Here is a 21,049-nt window from a genome sequence, read left to right as displayed (position 1 = left end):
AGCCCTTTCTGACACACTACACTCTCCTGCTATTTCCAAGCTTTGCCAGCAGCTGTCGGCTGCCTGCTTATTAAGCAAGAATGGGAAATGCAGCAAGTTCAGGGCAGGGGAAGAAGAACCCATTTGGGTCCTTGATCCTTTCCCAACTCATGGTTTACCTGATTTTTAACCTGAGAGCCTCAGTGAATCTGCTTTGCTGTTTCTTATGAGACCCCCCCTGCAGTCCTGATCCAGCTCTGGGGCAACAGCACAAGAGGGACATGGAGCTGTTGGAGTGAGTGCAGAGGAGGCCACGGAGATGCTGCGAGGGCTGGAGCAGCTCTGCTCTGGAGCCAGGCTGAGAGAGCTGGGCTGGGGCAGCCTGGAGAAGAGAAGGCTCCTGAAGGGGAGACCTGAGAGCAGCTCCAGTGCCTAAAGGGGCTGCAGGAAACCTGGAGAGGGGCTTGGGACAAGGGCCTGTAGGGACAGGCCAAGGGGAATGGCTTGAACCTGCCAGAGGGGAGACTGAGATGAGCTCTTAGGCAGAAGCTCTTCCCTGTGAGGGTGCTGAGGCGCTGGCACAGGGTGCCCAGAGAAGCTGTGGCTGCCCCATCCCTGGCAGTGTTCAAGGCCAGGTTGGACACAGGGGCTTGGAGCAAGCTGCTCCAGTGGAAGGGGTCCCTGCCCGTGGCAGGGGTTGGAACTGGATGAGCTTTAAGGTCCCTTCCAACACAAACCAGTCTGGGACTCTACGCTTGTGTTACTTTGCTGTCAGAATATACAATATATGGACAAGGAGGAGGTTGTTTGGGATTTTTTCCTAGGCCATAAAAAGTAGAGCAATTTCTTGTACATAAAACATGACATTTGCTTCTGAATAAAGTCAAGTATGGCCACAAATTCTGACCAGTGAGAAAACCATCAGGTACCACATAGTCAAAACTTAACATCTTTCTCACCTTTCTCAGGCAATTGTTTTCACTGGATTTTCAATTTGCTGCAGGAAGATACAACCATTCAACCTGAGATGCTCTGCAGCCATCCCATGGCTTTAGCAGAGACAGCTCAAAGTGTGACAGATGACCCACTCCTGGCACTCTTTGTAAGCAAAGCACACCAGTGCTGGGGAGCCTCAAGTACCAGACAGCAGAGACAGCAAGCAGACTACCTAAAACTGTAACTTCTGCAATTACTTCGCATTACTAACATTATACTAATAATATTTTTGCATTGCTAATTATTATTGCATTAGTAATATAATAATAAATGCATTGCATTAGCCAACTGGTACCTAATGCTTGCTGGTGCTTGCTCACTGCAGGTTGCAAGAACACAGAGCACTTGATACTGAGCACGTTCATAGCCCATGGAACTCCCTGAATTAAGCAGCACTGGGCAGAAGGACAGAGGAGTGACCAGAAGTCAGGTAGAGCACACAAGAAGATGCATTCTGTACCACACAGCTTTATCTTCCCACATATTCTGCTCATTTCAGCACAGCACTAGATGTTTTTAACTAGCAGTTTCGCTATGAGAAGGGCTGTAAACATGGGAATGACACCAGTGCTTCTCCATTAGGTACGTGCGTGGAAAGAGAAAGAAGCCCAGTCTCTGCTCTGTGCATTCAACGTGCAACAGGCAAGTGAAGTAAATCATGCAGATGCAGAACTTTGCTTGTAAATTAAGGCAGACTAATTGAGCCCTGCCTGAACTTTCTTCCCCTGAATCCTAAAAACCTGCCAAGCCAGTGTTCTTCTCTAATAACAGTCAAGGCAAAAGGTATTTTTAGCCTAGAAAAGCATCACTGGAGCTTTACAAAGCAGAAGGTCAGGTACACCAAACACGTTGTATCGTCTCTATGGGCTCCCCTCTACCCACCCCATCCCCAGGGCTCCCCAGGCCCTGGTGCTGTGGAAAGGGGGTGCCAGGAGGGAGTGGGGTGTGCAGGAGCCTCCCTGGCTGCAGTGATCAGACAGGTCCCTTGGGAAAAGCCCTGGAGGAGAGGGAGCTTTCCTGTCTTCCTAATTGGAAAAGAAGGAAAAGAGGAGGAAAAAGTATTTTCCCTTCCTAAAAGCAGAGCACGAGGATGCCAGGGGCGGGGCACTGCAGGACCGAAAAGAGCCTCTGGGATGAAAAGCTCATCCCAACCATGATCATGCAGCAGGCACCTGGCTCAGCTCCCCATGAGCACTGAGCCCTCCCGCCCGGGTGTCCCTGAGCAGAGACGCTCCAGCTGCCACCACCAGCACCCACAGCAGCTCCTCTCAGGGTTGTCACTGGGGAAGATTAGAAGGAGAGACACAAAGATGCTGCAAGGGCTGGAGCAGCTCTGCTCTGGAGCCAGGCTGAGAGAGCTGGGCTGGGGAAGCCTGGAGAAGAGAAGGCTCCTGAAGGGGAGACCTGAGAGCAGCTCCAGTGCCTAAAGGGGCTGCAGGAAACCTGGAGAGGGGCTTGGGACAAGGGCCTGTAGGGACAGGCCAAGGGGAATGGCTTGAACCTGCCCGAGGGGAGACTGAGATGAGCTCTTAGGCAGAAGCTCTTCCCTGTGAGGGTGCTGAGGCGCTGGCACAGGGTGCCCAGAGGAGCTGTGGCTGCCCCATCCCTGGCAGTGTTCAAGGCCAGGTTGGACACAGGGGCTTGGAGCAAGCTGCTCCAGTGGAAGGGGTCCCTGCCCGTGGCAGGAGTTGGAGCTGGATGAGCTTTAAGGTCCCTTCAACCCAAACCAGTCTGGGATTCTATGAAATAACCCAGTGTCCCATAGTGAAATATCCAGGGGTTGTCTGCAGATATCTGGGAAGTCTGGGATGTGCCAAAGGGAAACCTGCTGGGCCAGCTGGTAACTGTCTGGGCAGAGCAGTCTCCTCCCTGCAGCTAAAGCTGCCTTCTGCTTCCATGGGCAGGTTCCCATCCGGCTGCCACTGACATGGGCACTTTGTGCCTGCTGCTGCCTCCCACATGCTGGCACTGCCCACGGGCTGCACCCGGGCCAAAATCCCAGGAGAAAACACCAAAGATGCTGGGTTTCCCCCTGTGTTACTGTATTTGAGGCTGCCTGGTTCACACCACAGCCCTGTGGCCAACAGGAAAGGGAACACGTTAAACCATGATTGCAGCCGGGTGAGGGGCAGCCCAGGGTTGCATGTTCCTGTGCTTTCAGCAGCAGGACAATGTCGGGAGTTGTTTTCCTCTGCACCTTCTTTGCTGCCATCAGCGTGGTTTTCCATGCCAGTGAGCAAGGCCTGGGGCTGTCCCTGCTGTGTCCAGCCTGTAAGCATAGGGCTGGGCTTGGGCTTTTGGGTTCCAGTATCCTGAAGTTACTGATTTGGCCAAATCTAAGTCTGGAGCCACAATGTGCAAATGGGACAGTGTCTTTGCAGCAAGCTGATTTGCCACCCCATGTCCAGAACAGATGGACACTCAAAATCTGGACCAGCACCACCCATAGTGGTGAAAAGCCCTGGGGTACAACTGTTAATGTGCCCTATGCTGGCACTGCCACCGAGGCTTCCAGGAGAGCTTTGGCTGCTCCCAGAGCTGCTGGGGATGCAGCGTGGGGCTGAGGCTGTGCTCTGCAGCTCTGCCTCCCAGCACCAAGCCCTGCTCCGTGCTGAAAACCAGCCCGTCCTGTTTGTGCACCCAGCACCGAGCGGGGCTGCGGGGTGTGGAGAGCAGCCATGGGAGAGCTGCTGAGCCGGCAGCTTCGCAGGACACAGGGAAGCAGGAGCAGCTCTGAGTCACCCGCAGACACCCTGCCTGGTGTGGGGCTGCGGAGAGACAGCGCTCGCCTCTGCATCAGAGTCCCAGCCTGGTTTGTGTTGGAAGGGAGCTTAAAGCTCATCCAGTTCCAACCCCTGCCATGGGCAGGGACCCCTTCCACTGGAGCAGCTTGCTCCAAGCCCCGTCTATGGATCATGGTGCAGGGCAGGCAGCGAGCGCAGGTTTATTTTGGGGCACGGCCAAGGCAGAGAGCTCAGTTAAGGAAGATGCCGCTTCCCACCTGGCAGCTGTGGGAGAGCAGGAGCCAGAGCCGGACCTGTGATCCGGCCACGCTCCCACCACGCCAGCGGAGCCCCAGCCCTGTGGCATTGGGATAATCAGTCCTGAAACAGGGAACCATCCCTCCCATGGCCCAGAGGAACCCCAGGCACGTCCCATGGCCTCCAGGCACTCGTGTAAGCACAAGTGCTTGTGGCCTGGCGCAGAAATGCAGCGATCAAGGAAAGGGAAATTTCTACCACATCAAAGCATCATCAGAAACATCACATTTTGCTGCATCTTCAGCTGCAGCGATATCACAGCGGGGTCACTCCCGGCTATCCTGAAAGCGCTGCAAACCCCAACCCCCAGGAGTCAGCAACCTAATGGGTTTGAAAAGACTCAGTACCCTAAACCCAGCTACCCACAGATCTGCGCCCCAGCTCCCCTCACCCTGCCTGTTCTCCCTGCCTGCCTCTCCCTGCCTGCTTCAGTTCCAGGAGGAGCAGAGCTCAGCAGGACCCCTGGGGAAGGAGGAGAGGTCCCTGGGGTGTGTGACACTGGGGTGACTCTATCACCACTTCCCCAGCACACTGCAGTCACCTGAGGCTCTGACCTGCTCTGCTGTGTTTCAGTTAAATAAGTCCTGTGAATCCTCCATCCCCTGCGGTCCTGATCCAGCTCTGGGGCAGCAGCACAAGAGGGACGTGGAGCTGTTGGAGCGAGTGCAGAGGAGGCCATGGAGATGCTGCGAGGGCTGGAGCAGCTCTGCTCTGGAGCCAGGCTGAGAGAGCTGGGCTGGGGCAGCCTGGAGAAGAGAAGGCTCCTGAAGGGGAGACCTGAGAGCAGCTCCAGTGCCTAAAGGGGCTGCAGGAAAGCTGGAGAGGGGCTTGGGACAAGGGCCTGCAGGGATAGGACAAGGGGAGTGGCTGGGAAGAGATCCCGTGCTTGCCATTGGGGTGGTGGTTTGGAGGTAGCCGCAGTCCTCAAAAAACAAGCATCAGCGATACCCTGGGGGTGTTATTCAGCACTGATTTTAGCTCTTCCTTGGGATGCAGAAAAACCCTTTATGGAAATTGAATCCCCATAGCAGGTATGGAGAAGCAGAGCCATTCCTCTCCAGGATCATCCCACATCAAAGCCACCAACACAGGGATCAAAGTGACCATGATTCATCCCCACATCCACCTCTGATGGCTGCTGGCTCCTCTCGCCAGGGACAAAACCTCAGCAGAGGCACCAGGGAGGCTGGGGACCAGCGAGGGGAATCTCCAACCCCCCTCCAGGGCTCAAGGCAAACCGCAGGATTTCCATGGATCTCTGGGCAGATGGGATGTGCAGGAGCAGCAGCTCCCGTGCACCAAACCTGGTGTGTTGTGAGCGTGTGGAAGGCACCACCTCCTCCCCAGCGTGATGTCAGGTTGGGCAATTAGCCTGAGCCATTAATGCTGATGCTGTCAGTCACTGATAGGGTTTGTGCTCCCAGAGGTGAGCAGGGCACATGCAGTGAGCCCCAGGGACATCGGCTGCAGTCGACGTGCAGGTCCTGCGCACACTCAGACCACATGCGCTCGGTCCTACCTATGGTGACAGGGGAGGAAACACAACCAAAGTGAGATCAAGCACAGTGAAAGCAGGTCACAGAACTGCCCCTGCTGCAAGTGCTCCTCAGGGTGGTGACAGGAGCTCCCTGTGCTCTGCCCAAACCAGCCCCGTGGCTGCAGTTGCAGCCAGGGAGGTTTTCCCTCTGCTCCAGCTCATCCCAATCTGCGCTGCAAAGGGTCCCATCATGCACCCCAGTGCTGGTGGCTGCATCAGGCTGGGGGTGCATCCCTGGGGTGCAGAGCAGAGTTGGGTGCTCCCCCAGCCCATCAGGCCTGCACAGACAGGGAGATTGAGGTGCCAATCACCTCCCATGGATGGTGCAGGGGGACTAAGGCAGCTGAACCCCAGCCAGGGCTGCTGTTGAGGCCGCAGAGCAGCATGCAGGAGACTGCTCACAAGCAGCATTGGACTTAATGATCTTGAAGGTCTTTTCCCACCTAGCTGATGCTGTAACAGGGTCTGGTTCTTCATCACACACATGATCATTAAAAACACCTAAGGAGGATGTGCAACAGCTCAGGATGTGTTTCTGAGACATCCTGGGCACCCTCAACTCCTGCTGGGGCAGCACAACCTTTACCTGCTCAGCTCCGGGGTTGGAGGCACCTACCACCACCAGCACAGAAGATGAACCAAGGATGCTCAGCCTGCAGCCCAGGACCTGCAGCAAGACCTCCAACACTTCCCCATGCAGGTTTGACCTGGAGTGCTTCACTGCCTGCGCTGCATCGCACATCGAGTGTCCCAGCCTCTGTGTCCTGCAGGGTACCCACGGCTGCTGCTTTAGATAAAGTGAGGGATGAGCAGGGAGCTGCAGGGCTGCCTGCCTGGATAAGGCATGGCGGGAAGCGTGGTTCCAGGGCTGGTGGTGGAGGTCCTGGTCATGGTGAAGGTCCCATTTATGGTGGGAGCAAGCAGCAGCATGGGGCTGCCCACCTTGATAACAGACTGCAGGTCCCCAGCACATGGGGGAGATGTGGGGCACGCCACCATATCCCATGTATAACCACAAACATCACCAAAAACAGACTTTGGAGGGCAGTAGAAGAATCAGACCGAGACAGTGCTCTCCTGGATGGAAAGGCACAGTAAAAATGGAGCCAAACCAGTTTGTGCAGCGAGGAGCCAGCCTTTGGTGACCAAGGGCTGCAGAGCCACAAGCCCATCCCATGCAGCAGGGACTTGGCTGGACCAAGGACATCCCTGTTCCTGCTGCATCCCCCCGGCAGCCTGGGCAGCCCCTTGCTGCCTGTGGGAAGAAGGGGAGCAGGATCTGTGCTCGCTGTGGCCGTGCTGCACGCACCGACTGTGAACCACTGACACCGTTGGTGAAAGAACCAAGAACAGAGCGGTACTGACACGGGGCCTGCAACGTGGGGGACGGCACCAGAGCCACTGCCAGCAGGGCCAGGCCAACCTCGGCAAGCTCTGATCCCTGCTCAAGGCAGGGAGCGCTCCCATGCAGCTGTGAAACCCTTTCCCAAAGGAAATCGCTTTTCATTCAGGGTTCAGAGGAGTCCTTCGGGTCACAGCCCACCCTCTGCAAGTGATTTAGACCCAAGACCCTCCTCCATCTCCTGAGCAACTCTTCAGAGCCTCAGCACCCTCACAGAGAAGAGCTTCTGCCTAAGAGCTCATCTCAGTCTCCCCTCTGGCAGGTTCAAGCCATTCCCCTTGGCCTGTCCCTACAGGCCCTTGTCCCAAGCCCCTCTCCAGGTTTCCTGCAGCCCCTTTAGGCACTGGAGCTGCTCTAAGGTCTCCCCTTCAGGAGCCTTCTCTTCTCCAGGCTGCCCCAGCCCAGCTCTCTCAGCCTGTCAGTTTATGTTAAGTTTACATTAAAGGCCTGGCCCAAAAGGTGCTGCTCCAGGCTCTCTGCCCCATCCCTTCCCTGGCTGTTCCTGCCGGCAGGCCCTGCACTGCAGGGATGGCTGCCTGCACCTTTCCCTGTGGCTGGATCATGAATCTGGGGTGATTCGATGCTTTTCTTACAGCTCCCATTCTGAGGTGATGGAACAAGGACAGGCTGCCCCAGCCACGCAGTGGAGCCCCACTGCCCCCCAAACACCCAGCTGGGCTGAGCCCTCACCATTGGCATTCCCAGTGCTGCAGCAGGCACTAAGAGCTCAGTAGTGGAAGATAAAGGAATCCCAGGTCTTCTCCTACCCCAGGTTACCAAGTTCTGCCATGCCAGCAACACTACAACCCAGTTAATAAGTTAATTTGCCATCAGTTTGCAGCTGCCCCATTTCCAAGCGCTCTGCAGAGATGCCCCCGTACCAACCAGGAATGTACCCTCCAAGGAGGCGTCCCATGCTCTCTGTGCCCTTACCTGTACTCACAAGCTTGGAAATTAAGCACAAGGGCAGGTCCTTGTCCCCTCGTTGCAGGCAGGGATGTGGGTGCTGCAGTGACACCGCACACCACCCATGACCCGATGTCCCACAGGACATCGCTGCTGGATGAGGCCAGTCAGGAAGTGGCTCCTTGCGGATGCCCCGGAGCACATGGTGCTGCCTTTTCCTGCCTGCTTCATCCCCTCTAATTCCTCCCAATGAGCTCCTGGGCTGGGGGACAGAGAGCTCCTGTGTCCCCCCCGGGGCTGTGGCTGCTCCCTGTGCCAGGGACAGGAGATGCCATCAGGAGGGCTCCCGCTGCTCCATCCTCCTGCTGCCACGGGAAGGTTTCTCACTGCTCCTTTTCCCCTCTTGTGCAGCCCAAGTCGCTCCCCGGGCAGTTTGTGGCTCCCAAACCGCACCAGGGGGTTCACACCAGTGCCTGTGGCCACCAGCACCCCAATCCTGCTGCTCCCGATGGGATGAACCTGCATGGGGTCACTGACCTCAGCCCTCCCCCCCGGACAGGCGCTGGAGGCTGATTCCCTGTCGCTGCCGTCGCACCTCGGTGGATTCTCCCTTAGTGAACAGGTAATTCCTGCGTTAAAGCAGCCTTTTCCCGGGATCGGGCGCCAGGAATTCCCTCTGGCTGCTCCCGGCACGGACACCAGGGGGAGCTGCGCAGGCGGCGATCGCGCGGGGACCCGCAGCCACACCCGCATCCACACAGGGATCCACATCCGCATCCACACAGGGATCCACATGCTCATCCACACAGGGATCCACATCCTCATCCACACAGGGATCCACATCCGCATCCACACAGGGATCCACATCCCCACGGGAATCCACACCTGCACCCATGCAGGGACCGTGCCTGCACCCACAGGGCCCCTGGGAGCAGCAGGGCCTGGGGCCACCCTGCCCTCTTCTCAAAGGGGTCAGCAGTTTTCTCCCCCAGTGCAGGTTTTGATTATGATTGCAAGGACACCCATAGCCAGGCGGTCTCTGCCCATAGGTGCCTGTGTTGGGAGCAGGAGCATGGCTACAGAGAGGCAGAATCCATTGACTCACACAGGCTCCTGCACAGCAAAGGCAGCACTGGCTCCTGGCTCCACGAGCTGCCCCAGAGCTGGGTCCAATGCTGAGCCTCTGCGTGCAGCTCCTGCCTCTGCCTCTGCCTCTGCCTCTTCTCCTCTCCAGCACCCAGGCAGGCTGCAGCAGGTTGCAGGGGGGGTGATGCATGCACCAAGCTCTGCCACCCTGCCCCACTGCTGCTGGAGGAGCTGGGATGAGGATGTGATGCAAAGCAGCTGATTGGCAGCCACAGGCACCATTAATCACCCAAGCAGCCCTACAGCTGCTGAGCCAGCTCTGCATGGGGTAGGAGGGCTCTGCTGCCCTGAGAGGTGCTGCGCACTGCTGCAGCAGGAGGGGCCATGTCCTGGGGTGAGAAAATGTCCCATGGAGGTCAAAATCCATAGAATCCTGGAATCCCAGCCTGGTTTGTGCTGGAAGGGCACTTAAAGCCTATCCAGCTCCAACCCCTGCCACAGGCAGGGACACCTTCCACTGGAGCAGCTTGCTCCAAGCCCCTGTGTCCAACCTGGCCTTGAACACTGCCAGGGATGGGGCAGCCACAGCTTCTCTGGGCACCCTGGGCCAGCGCCTCAGCACCCTCACAGGGAAGAGCTTCTGCCTAAGAGCTCAGCTCAGTCTCCCCTCTGGCAGGTTAAAGCCGTTCCCCTTGGCCTGTCCCTACAGGCCCTTGGCCAAAGCCCCTCTCTGGGTCTCTTGTAGCCCCTTTAGGTATTGACCTTAAGGATTTGCAAATGTCCTTGGAAACAAAATTCCTGCATTTCTGACCATTACAGGCATTTTAAGATCCACTTTCAAACATCATCATGGTTTCATGTACACAAAGTGCAACCGTCATCATTGCAATGACCACCAAACTGTGCCTTCAAGCTCCCTTCCCCTTTTCCCCTCTCCCCCTTTGTCTCATTATAGGAGACAGAATGAAATCAGTGCCAACTCATTTCCTGTCCCCACATGACCTACCTGCTCTTGACAGGCACCGCAGCTCAGGTGGCTGCCACTGAACCAGTTCTGGTTTCCACATGCGTGACTGGCGTTGTTTCCACACTGGGGGTGCTCAGCCCTCTGCTGCTCGCACCGGTGCTGTCCGGCAGGAACCGGGAATGCCAACAGGAAACATCCCGGGAGAGGCGGGATGGGGGAGTGGGACACTGCTGCAGTGACCCCACAGTGATCCTGCAGTGATCGCTCAGTGACCCTCCAACGATTCCACAGTGCTCCTGCACAAAGCCCATTTCCTCATGGAGAAAGCACAGAGGGCAGGAGAGCGTTTGCTCATGCAAGTGCCACTCATGCTGGTTTGTCCTTCCACGCAGCTGTTAAATGGGACAAAGTTAGGCTCTACCTTTAACTGCAGCTTTATCTGGGAGCAGTGCTGCGGGCGCCAAGGGGATGTCTCAGCTCCCGGACTTTGCCCATTGCTGCCTGGATTCCGGCTCCTGGCTCTGGAATGGCTCCTGCAAGCACTCACTGCTGGTCCATGCGCCCAGGCTGCAGGGCTCCCCAGCCACAGCTCCAGGTATGAGCTCAGCAAGGCTCAGTGCCAGGTGCTGCACTGGGGCCACAACAACTCCATGCAGTGCTTCAGGCTTGGGGAAGAGCGGCTGGAAACTGCTCATGGGAAAGGCCCTGGGGGTGCTGATTGATGGAGCTGAACATGGGGAGCTTGTGCCCAGGCAGCCAGGGAGCCCCCAGCATCCTGGCCTGGATCAGCACCAGTGCGGCAGCAGGGCCAGGGCAGGGATTGTGCCCCTGTGCTGGGCACTGGTGAGGCCGCACCTTGAATCCTGGGTTCAGCTCTGGGCCCCTCACTACAAGAAGGACATTGAGGGGCTGGACAATGTGAGTTGTGGGAGCATCCATGAAGGTGGACAAGCAAAGAGTGGGATAATGCCTTGCCCACCCAGAGAGAGGGGGTGTAAGGCTGCACCCATGGCCAGGCACAGGCAGCGGGAGCGTCCTTGCCAGGAGAGCAGCTCCTCTCCAGCACTCTTCAGCAATCACCAGGATGTAGGAGCTGCCTGGGCAGCGGGCAGCAGGGCCGGGTTTGCTGTGGCAGCACAGCCGTGGCTGTGGAATTCACTGAGGAAGGAAGACACTCAAGCAGCTCTCCAGGGTGGTGCAACAACGGGGACACACTCCAGGGCTTTTGGGGACCAATGTCCTGCTCCACTTAGCTCTGCACAACCCAAACCCCTGGCTGTGGGGATAGGGCTCAGCTCTTGCTTGGCCCAGGCTCTCCCCACATCCACCAGGAATGCTGAATGCCTCTGCCAGGAAAGTCCCATCCCTGCTCCGAGTGGCACCGGCCTCCTGTGACCAGGGGGGTCAGGAAAGCCGCTGGCACAGGGCCCTGCTCTGGAGCCAAACCCAACCAGGGCCACACTTCCCGGCTGCCCCGGGTGCTGGTCAAAGTCAACCCCTGGATGCCAGCAGGATTGCATCAGCTGAGCCCTGCTTTGACACCCGCTGGGGATGGAGAAACTCCTCCAGAGCAATGAGGGGAAACGATCTCTTGTCCCATGCACACAGGGGTCCCACCCCCCTGTGCCTGCATCAGGAGATGCTCCTGCCCATCCTGCCTGCACTCTGATGGCTGGGTTTGGGTTGTTGGTGGGTTTAGTGCTCCGGGGACACACTGCCAGAGCCTCTAACCCTGCCATGGCCAGGCTCAGCCCAGTGTAGGGCACAGGCTCTGTCCATGGCCCCTTCCCATGTCCCCCACCCTGTCCTTGTGTGGATGCTGGTGCTAGCGTGGTGCCCTGAGCCCAAGCAAGGAGCGTGCAGTGATGGGGGCAAGCGGGGGCTGCAGACTGGGGCAAACCCAGGGTACTGCTCACTCTGCAAGAAACCCCCAGCACCCTGGCCTGTACCAGCACCGCTGCGGCAGCAGGGCCAGGGCAGGGATTGTGCCCTTGTGCTGGGCACGGGTGAGGCTGCACCTCGAATCCTGTGTTCAGCTCTGGGCCCCTCACTGCAAGAGAGACATTGAGGGGCTGGAGCGGGGCCAGAGAAGGGCAACGGAGCTGGTGCAGGGCCTGGAGCACAGTGTGATGGGGAAGGGCTGAGGGACCTGGGGGGTTCAGTGTGGAGAAGAGAAGGCTCAGGGGGGACCTGATGGCTCCCTACAAGTGCCTGAGAGGAGGATGGAGCCAGGAGGGGCTGGGCTCTGCTGCCAAGGAACAAGGGATGGGGCAAGTTTGCTGAGCACCAGGCCCTGCTCCCGCAGGATTCCAGGGCGATGCAGGCAGGGATGCCCCGGCCTGGGAAGGTGAATCTGGATCCTGCTGCCTGCACCGGCTGGGAGCAGCGGGGCCGGCCGGGCGCTGGGGTCAGTTCAGTGACACGGGAGCGGGTGCCGCTGGGAGAACGCAGTGACTGTTGGACCAGAGGCCACCCCGGGAATGTGCAAGCTGGCGTTTGCTTTGCAAAGGGCTCGCTGCCCTCGTTATCCAGGAGATTCAAAGGGACGGAACACACCACCCTGGAATGCACGGCCCCAGCACGTGAGCAGGGTCCTGTGCTGCTCGGGGTGCAGGCAGCGCGCTCCTGCAGTGCTGAGCAGAGGGACAGACCCAGGGCAGGTTTAGATGGGATATTAGGGAAAAGCTGTTCCCTGTGAGGGTGCTGAGGCGCTGGCCCAGGGTGCCCAGAGAAGCTGTGGCTGCCCCATCCCTGGCAGTGTTCAAGGCCAGGTTGGACACAGGGGCTTGGAGCAAGCTGCTCCAGTGGAAGGGGTCCCTGCCCGTGGCAGGGGTTGGAGCTGGAGGAGCTTTAAGGTCCCTTCCAACACAAACCAGGCTGGGACTCTGTGGTTCTATGCAGCAATGGGAAGGGGTCAGTGGAGCTGGGGAAAGGGCCCACACAGGACAGGGCACTGAGGGGCTGAATCACTGGAATGGGGCCCCAGGAGCACAGGGACAGCCCGGAGCCAAGTGGGAAGGGAGCTGCTGGAGCAGGAGCAGCCGCGGTGCCAGGACCACCCCATGGGCAGCCCCCCAGGAAGGCTCCTGGGCGGCTGCCGGCCCCTTTGGCAGGGCCAGGGCTCGGGCTCGTCTCCCCTCACCGACACCCTCTGATGTTTGGTCTCATTCCCAGCAACTGAAACCAAACAACGTGGGGCTCTTACGTGCAGGAAGCGTCTCTGGCTGCCTGAGAACATCCCCTGCAGGAGCAGCTCCCGTGAACCACAGGCAGGGCTCCAGCGAGCATCTCCCGTGTGTTATCCCAGTGCTCTCCAAGCTGCCTTGAGCCACCGCTGAGCTAAACCCCACGGCCCCAGACAACGCTTGGAGCGCAGGGTTTGCCGGCACGGGGGAAGAGCCGAGTCCCCACGGCTGAGCCCAAAGCAGGCCCCGTCTCTGCGCTGCTGAGCGAGGAGGGGATTGCAGGCTGGTGAGTTATGAAAGTCAGGACTAAAGGGCAAGAAGGGGGGAACAAAACGCCCTGGATGCTTCTTGGCAGGCGATGAAAGGGAGGCTCGGAGGCAGCTGCCAGCCGAGAGCTGTGGAGGGACAACTGCGGCTCCGACTCAGGCTGCACAGCGCTGCAGCCACAGTGCACCCCCAGCATGGCCACCGTGTCCCTCCCCACTCAAAGCAGGAGGGACCCACACGTTCCCTCAGCATCCTTGCTGCTTCCCAGGGCAAAGGGAGGGCAGGAAAACTGCCCCCAGCTGGGAACCCTGCAGGACAACGCAGCTTTAGAGCATCGCCTGCTGCCGTTCCCAGCGCAGGGCAGGAGCTGCTGCTACAAAGGGGAGAGAAAAGAGGCTTCAGCTGCTTTTCAGTTGCCTTCGAGCCAGATTTAGCCCTGCAGCCGGGCACAGATGGGGCCTGGTGGCCTGACTGCCTGCGAGAGACAATCTGAGCCCTGGCAGGGAGGCCAGACTCGGGCTGCTAACAGAGATGGAGCAAATTAAGCGAGCTTAACTCGGGGCTGGGCGCACAAAGCTCCACCTGCTCGCTGCGGCGCTGCCATCTGCCACCTCCACCTGCTCTGAGAGAGCCTCTGCCCCTTCCTCCTGACGCTTCCTTGTGTCAGAGCTCATCAGGCTGCAGCAGCAGCAGGACAAGGGGCACCGGGAGCTGAGCGTACGCGAGCTCTGGGGGCTTTCCTCTCCAGAGACAACAGAACCGAAGGGCTGCTTCAGTCATAGGAACATGGAATGGTTTGGGTGGAAGGGACCTCAGAGCTCCTCCAGCTCCAACCCCTGCCACGGGCAGGGACCCCTTCCACTAGAGCAGCTTGCTCCAAGCCCCTGTGTCCAACCTGGCCTTGAACACTGCCAGGGATGGGGCAGCCACAGCTTCTCTGGGCACCCTGGGCCAGCGCCTCAGCACCCTCACAGGGAAGAGCTTCTGCCTTGTATCTAACCTGAACTCTCCCTGTTGCAGTTTAAGCTCTGTATTCCCTTTATCACTCCCTACATGCTGCTGCATGAAGAGGTTCCCATCCAGTGTTGTTTCCCGGGTGGCTCCTGCAGTGATTCTGCCGCCCTGCAGGGCTCAGCTGCGCTCAGCAGCACACACAGCACCGTGTCCAGCACCACCGCCTTGGGAACCGGCTGCTGCTGCGGGTGAGGAGAAGGGAAACGCTGCCACAGGCAAACCCTCGAAGCCCAAAGCTGCCTGAGGGAGCACCCAGGTCCTGCTGCAGCGCCTGGGGCCGGTGGGACCGCGCCAGCCTGGGTTGGGCAAGCGCGTTGGCTCTCAGCAGGGGAGGATGGAGGCTCTGGGGTGCAACAGCTGAGACAACGCGATCTTTGACACGGCTCCATCGGGAGCAGCCCTCCCCGGAGGCTCCAGCTGGAGACGGGGCAGATGGCAGGGAAAGCCGGCTCTGGAGAAACACGAGGTTGGACCCAGCTCTTGGAAACCCTGCGGAGGGGCTGCGGTGCACCGGGTCAAACCCCCCCATTCAGCTGAGTCAGCATCTGAGGAGCAAGCTCAGCACCAGCTGCAGAGCGGTCTCATGGCTCTATGGGATGTGAAGCTTTGCTTCCCCATAGCAGAAGTCAAAGAGTCCCCCCATGAGGGGTATTTGCAGGGGGAGGCACTGTCAGGCACCTCAGCACCCTCACAGGGAAGAGCTTCTGCCTCAGAGCTCATCTCAGTCTCCCCTCTGGCAGGTTCAAGCCGTTCCCCTTGGCCTGTCCCTACAGGCCCTTGTCCCAAGCCCCTCTCCAGGTTTCCTGCAGCCCCTTTAGGCACTGGAGCTGCTCTCAGGTCTCCCCTTCAGGAGCCTTCTCTTCTCCAGGCTGCCCCAGCCCAGCTCTCTCAGCCTGGCTCCAGAGCAGAGCTGCTCCAGCCCTCGCAGCATCTCCATGGCCTCCTCTGCACTCGCTCCAACAGCTCCAGGTCCCTCTTCCCAGTGCAGTAAATGGGGATAACTCTGTAACTTCAGACTCTTAGGAGCTTCAGGAAAGGTGTCTGTGCGATGCCTGTGACTCACCAGGAAATTATAATGTGTCCTGGCACCAGACAAACCAGCGAGAGGGAACAGATCCCTCCTTGCAGCAGGAGGATGCACGCGGAGCTGTGGCTGTCAGACACACCACCGTGCTACAGAGCTGCTGCTTGCCCTTCCTGACTCTTCATGGTAGGGTTACTGCATTGCAGCACTGCATCCTGCACCCCCAGTGCAGGTCAGTGATGTGGGTACCTGCAGCACCACCTGCACCAAACACAGCTGAGCAGCAAGTACTCGCCTTGCTGGCCCCAGCCAACATGCAGGCTGGAGGCCAGAGCTGCAGAAGCTGCCTCTGAAGCCTGGGGTTTATCGACAGGCTGGCTCACCTCTCCTGGCCAGCAAGGCTGCAGTGAAACTACACTGTTCACTGCACACGGAACATGTATTTTAACACTCTGATGCCTTATTTGCCTCCTCTGGGTCAAACACCGGTGTCCTGAGCTGTACAAGAGGTGGTGGTGTCCTCCAAGGCAAGGCTTGGGGTAGGCTGTTCTAGTGAGTGCCTTTACATTGCCAGAGGGAAGCCTGAGACGAGCTCTTAGGCAGAAGCTGTTCCCTGTGAGGGTGCTGAGGCGCTGGCCCAGGGTGCCCAGAGAAGCTGTGGCTGCCCCATCCCTGGCAGTGTTCAAGGCCAGGTTGGACACAGGGGCTTGGAGCAAGCTGCTCCCATGGCAGGCGGCACACGGGTGGCTGCAGCCCCGGTACCCGTATCCCCACACGACGCTCTCCAGGGCTGTGGGTTCAGTCCCATTGTGCAGCTCAGCACCGGCGCATCCCTCCCAGCTCCCGGCTGCCTCCTGGCACCGCCGCGCTGGCGCTCGTCACCTTGTGCCCAGGCACCGCGTCAGGACAGCGCCTGCCTCCCGCCGCGGCGCGGGGCTCCCAGCACCGCGGGCACGGGCACACGGTTCCTGCCCGAGACACGGGGTCAGTGCGTGCGGGGGGGCAGCCCCATCCCACAGGGAACTCGCGTCCTTGGGGACGCAGCAAGCGGGAGCACCCCAGTGCAGGAGGATGCCCGGCACAGACCGGCCCTGCTGGTGAGGCCGGATGGGCTGGACCCACACAGGATGGATGCTCATGGAGGGGTAACCTATCCAGGACCGTTATCCCGGGCACATCCCGGTGGCGCCGGACACAGGCAGCAGAGCCCCTTGGCAGACCTCGACCCGCACGGGAGCCTCGGGCTCGATGTGGGCGCACGGAGGGGGAGCAAAGCTGAGGCGCTCAAAATGGCCGCCCCACGGCCGCGCGCTGCCAGAACGGGAGCCGGCCCCGAGCGTTCCCCGGTTTTGCGGTTTAGGAGAGCGAACGCGTCCGGTTTCCCAGGCCCTGCTCCCCATTCCCGTTCCCGGGACCTCCAGCTCCTCCCTGCCGGGAACCGGCGCCTCCGCCCCCCCCCTCCCCTCCAGCAGCCAATCAGCAGCCACCTCGCCGCCGGTTCCCGTCGCCGGCGGCTCTAAGGCACGGTGTCAGCGAGAAGGGGGCGCGGTCTAATTTGCATAAACCTATAGGAGAGCGATATGCAAATATCGCCGGCGCGGATTGGCTGGACGCGGGCCGGATAACGCCTGCGGGGCGCCTTTGTGCTGCAGAGGCGGCAGCGCGGCGCGCAGCGGACGGGGAGCTACCGAGAGCGGTCCCAGCAGCGGGAACGGCCCGCAGTGGAACTATGACCCTGGAGGAGCTGCCCGGGGACCACCGCACCGCAGGGAGGTAAGGTATGGGCACGGTATGCGGGAAGGGAGGGGGGTGCGGGGTGGTGTCAACCCCCCCCGGTAACCGGTGGCTGCCTGTCTGTGCTTGTCCCGGTGGCAGGATGGAGCAGGCGGGGGACGCGCTGGAGGAGGTGCTGAGCAAGGCGCTGAGCCAGCGGAGCCTCACCCTTGGTGTCTATGAGGCAGCCAAGTTGCTTAATGTGTGAGTGAAACCCCGGTGCTCAAGCCCTTATCCCGGTGTCCCGCCACCCTTCCCGGTGACATTGTGTATCCCCGCAGGGATCCGGATAACGTGGTGCTGTGCTTACTTGCGGCCGATGAGGAAGAGGAGGGAGATGCGGCGCTGCAGATCCACTTCACGTTGATCCAGGCTTTCTGCTGCGAGAACGACATCAACATCCTCCGTGTCAACAACCCGGCACGGTTGGCTCAGCTCCTGCTGCCCGCCGCTGGCCCCGGGCCACCCGCCGACCTTCATTGCGTCCTCGTCACGGTGAGTCCGGATGGATCCTGGTTGCTGGGGGCAGCCGGTGTGTCATGGTCATGCCCCATGGCATGGCCAAGCCGGATGCCTCATGGCGAATGCCGCCTGTCCATGCCATGAGGCATCCAGCTTGGCCATGAGGCATAACCCGTCTTTCCAGTGGGTGTTGATGGAGGTGCCCTGCAAAGCCTGGAATTGAATGCAATTCCACAGTATCATTCCATAAAGCCAGAACTGACCGTGCTTGTGGGCACAGAGCTGCCTGCTTGGCTCCCAGACCTCTGTCTGGAACAGAGAACATCCTATAGGATACATAGGGAACTCCTTGAGCAAGCTGGTCTAGTGGAAGGTGTCCCTGCCCATGGGCTAGATGAGCTTTAAGGTCCCTCCCGACCCAGTCTGTTTTGAGAGTCCATGATTTTCTTTTAAATTCTAATCATTTTATGAGTCTATTTTCTAACTTTTATCATTCTATGAGTCTATTTTCCCCCTTCTCACCCCTTTTCCTCCCTTCCCCTGCAGTCCAAAGCTGCAGAACTCCACTCATCATTCTGGAGTCGACTGGTTTGTTTGCTTTAGTGCCAGTTTAAGATGATTCATGCTCCTGGGTTTCCTGCTCTGCTTTTTAAATCCCTCTCTATAGGAGTTGGTTTTGCTCCTGTATTAAAGCATCCCCCCCCCCTTGTTTCTCTTTCCAGAACCCCCACGCCTCGCAGTGGAAGGATCCAGCGCTGAGTCAGCTGATGTGCTTCTGCCGGGAGAGCCGGTACATGGATCAGTGGGTGCCTGTGATTAACCTCCCCGAGCGGTGACGGTAGCGCTCGGCTGAACCCGACTGCACTCGAGTTTCGCAATCACTTTACAAGCAGTTGCTCAGGAAGTTACTCCCTGCCCTGGCACGAGGATCACCCGGGAGGGAGGGCAGGGGGAAAAAAGCAGAAAACAACAAAAAAATACCCAGATAAAACTGATATCACGGGGGGGGGGGGGAGGTTGGAGTTGAGCCGCGCGTTGTGTGGGACTGCCAAGCGACACGGAGGAGCGTGGAAGTAAAGGGAAGAGAAGCGCCTGCGTGGCTGGAGGAGTGAGCCCCGGGGTGCTGCACGGCCAGATTCCTCATGGAAAACGCCCGACAGCCTCCACCTATTTTAAGTGCAACTTACAGCTTCTGGATTAAATACCTTAAAGAGCAAAAGAAACCCCGTAAGATTAATCAAAGCATTTTACAACCCCTTTTAATATATTGTTTGGGGTGTTAATTCTCAAGTTTTTATGCTAAGATATGTAATAAGTTATTTTATGCTATTATTGATGGAAAAATTATTTATACCGGGAGGTTTGAGAACCAGAATGCCCTTAAGCAGTTCATCTGCAGCCACTCTTCAACAGTTGGCTGTTGGAAGCAGCTACATTAATGGAATTGTTTGAAATTTGATAGGATTTAGGGGGGGTTTGGGTTTTTGGCTTTGGCTTCTTTTGGAAATAAAAGTTTAAACTCCAACCCTGGGTCCTGGGGTTTGCTTTCTTCCCCCTGTTCATTAGTGTAGAGTCAAAAGGGTTCATTTAGCAGCTTCTTCCTTGTCCTGGCCCTGGGCAAGGTCCTGCTGTGCTGCTCCTGTGTGGGTTTATTCCTAGCCCCTCCCAGGCCATTAAAGGGAAAAGCAGCTGATGTGCAGCAGGAAATGCTGGGAATTGTGTTTCTTTTTCTCCAGTGCTGCCACTTCACAGCAGAGTTTGAACAAGAACAACAAGAGGAGGAGTTATTTTGGAGGCTCCGCAGAGCCTGAGCCTTCCTGGAAAGTGGGGAAACCTGATGCCTTAGAGGAGGAAAACTTGACCCAGTGCTTCCTTTCCCAGGAAGGTGTTCACAGCCTGCTGCAAACCCTCCTGGATGTGTTCCCTGTGCCCCCCCCAGCAGGGACCAGACCCCTCCAGGGTTAGGAGGTTTCTGTGCCAAGCTCCGGCTTTAACTGCACACATACTCTTGGCACGCAAAAGCTGCGCTCCGTGGGGCGGGAATCTCTCTCCAAGCCTTAACAAAGAGAGCTGGAAAGCAGCCTCCTTGTGCCTGCGCAGCCACAGGGACGCCGCTGACCTACATCAGGGCTCCCCTAATTGCATGTGTGCGCTGCCCCGCGGCTCCCTGCCCGCAGCCCTGGGCACGCCGGCCCCAGCGCCGCTGCCCCCGGCAGGTGCTGGACCAGTTCTCCCGCTCCCATGGCGTGCTCCGGCTTGAGGCCGCCCGCTCCCAGCCCCGTCCGGCGCGGGGCTGCAGGGACACGTCAGCCCCGAGCCGGGTCCGGCACGTAGCTCGGGACGGGGCCGGCGCCGTCCTCAGTCCCCGGGGCCATGGGATGGTGCAGGAGCAGCATCACCATCAGCATATGGACACCCTGTGAAGGAGGCACCCTCGCTGCCCACCATGAGCTGCACCCAGGGAAAGGTCTGAGTGTTTAAAACACAGAGATCAGGTCAGGTTCTGGCCCAGGAGCTGCGCCAAAAGGCGTTTTCTAAACATTTTTAGCTTCAGACACCACTCTGAGGTACCCCACAGCCAGCTCTGCCCGGTGCTGGGGCTGCAAAGAGGCAGCGCTCACCCTCAGCATCACATAATCCCAGACTGGCTCGGGTTGGAAGGGTCCTTAAAGCTCACCCAGTTCCAATCCCCTACCACGGGCAGGGACACCTTCCACTACAGCAGCTTGCTCCAAGCCCTTGCGTCCAACCTGGCCTTGAACACCCAGCTCCTGTGGCTGCTCCAGGGCTGGTGTCCTGCAGCTCTCACCCCTGCTGCAGCGCTCACCCAAATAAACCCATCCCAATGCCCAGCAAACTGTGAGCAGATCTTTTGCGATCTCCTTTTTCCACCTTCCAGCCCCATGAACAGCTCTCACCCAAGGTTTAAACACAGCCTCCAAGCACACTTGAGGTTCTTGGTGGGCACACCCTGGCCATCATCCCACCTCAGGGCTGCCCTCCTGCTGCCACCATGGGGACAACCAGGCTTTTCCAGGGACCCCCAGCAGACTAGGAGCAGGGGGTACTAGTTGCACCTGCACCAGGCCCTATCCCCATCCCAACCCCACCACCACCCTTCCCATGGAGAAACACCCAGCAATGCATCAGTGCAGCAGCAGAGTCCAACCTTTGCAGCTCACCAGCTCCAGGAGGCCAAGGAAATGAAGATGATAAGCCTGAAGCATAGGAAAAGCAGACATATTCTAGCAAGGGGTTGTTTTAGCAAGAGTCAGGTCTCCAAGCCACCAACCAGCCCTTCTTCTGTTAATGGAACACAGCATGAAAGAGTCAAATTAGAACATAAAGAGCAAATAATCACAAATAACAAGCTGGCTGCTTAATTTATGGGGGGAAAATAGAATAAATAC

General features: G+C 58.5%; 1 protein-coding gene across 1 annotated transcript; it reads left to right on the top strand.

Moving 5' to 3' along the window:
- The first annotated feature begins 17,046 nt into the window (after positions 1-17,046).
- GADD45A (growth arrest and DNA damage inducible alpha) lies at positions 17,047-19,157 on the top strand. The gene is made up of 4 exons (XM_080623341.1): positions 17,047-17,177; positions 17,280-17,381; positions 17,459-17,672; positions 18,362-19,157. The coding sequence occupies exons 1-4, from the start codon at positions 17,134-17,136 to the stop codon at positions 18,473-18,475; spliced, it is 474 nt and encodes a 157-aa protein (XP_080479467.1). The 5' UTR covers positions 17,047-17,133; the 3' UTR covers positions 18,476-19,157.
- Positions 19,158-21,049: the final 1,892 nt, after the last annotated feature.

This window comes from Psittacula echo (genome assembly GCF_963264785.1).
Source record: "Psittacula echo genome assembly, chromosome: 7".
NCBI classification, from domain to species: Eukaryota; Metazoa; Chordata; class Aves; order Psittaciformes; family Psittacidae; genus Psittacula; species Psittacula echo.
This window is presented reverse-complemented; position numbering and strand designations above follow the sequence as displayed.

Bases quoted from the DNA above. Each gene is read 5' to 3' on its own strand.
- GADD45A (XM_080623341.1), top strand. From the start codon at position 17,134: ATGACCCTGGAGGAGCTGCCCGGGGACCACCGCACCGCAGGGAG. The intron at 17,178-17,279 runs GTAAGGTATGGG...TCCCGGTGGCAG, and splicing joins GACCACCGCACCGCAGGGAG to GATGGAGCAGGCGGGGGACG. The intron at 17,382-17,458 runs GTGAGTGAAACC...GTATCCCCGCAG, and splicing joins GCAGCCAAGTTGCTTAATGT to GGATCCGGATAACGTGGTGC.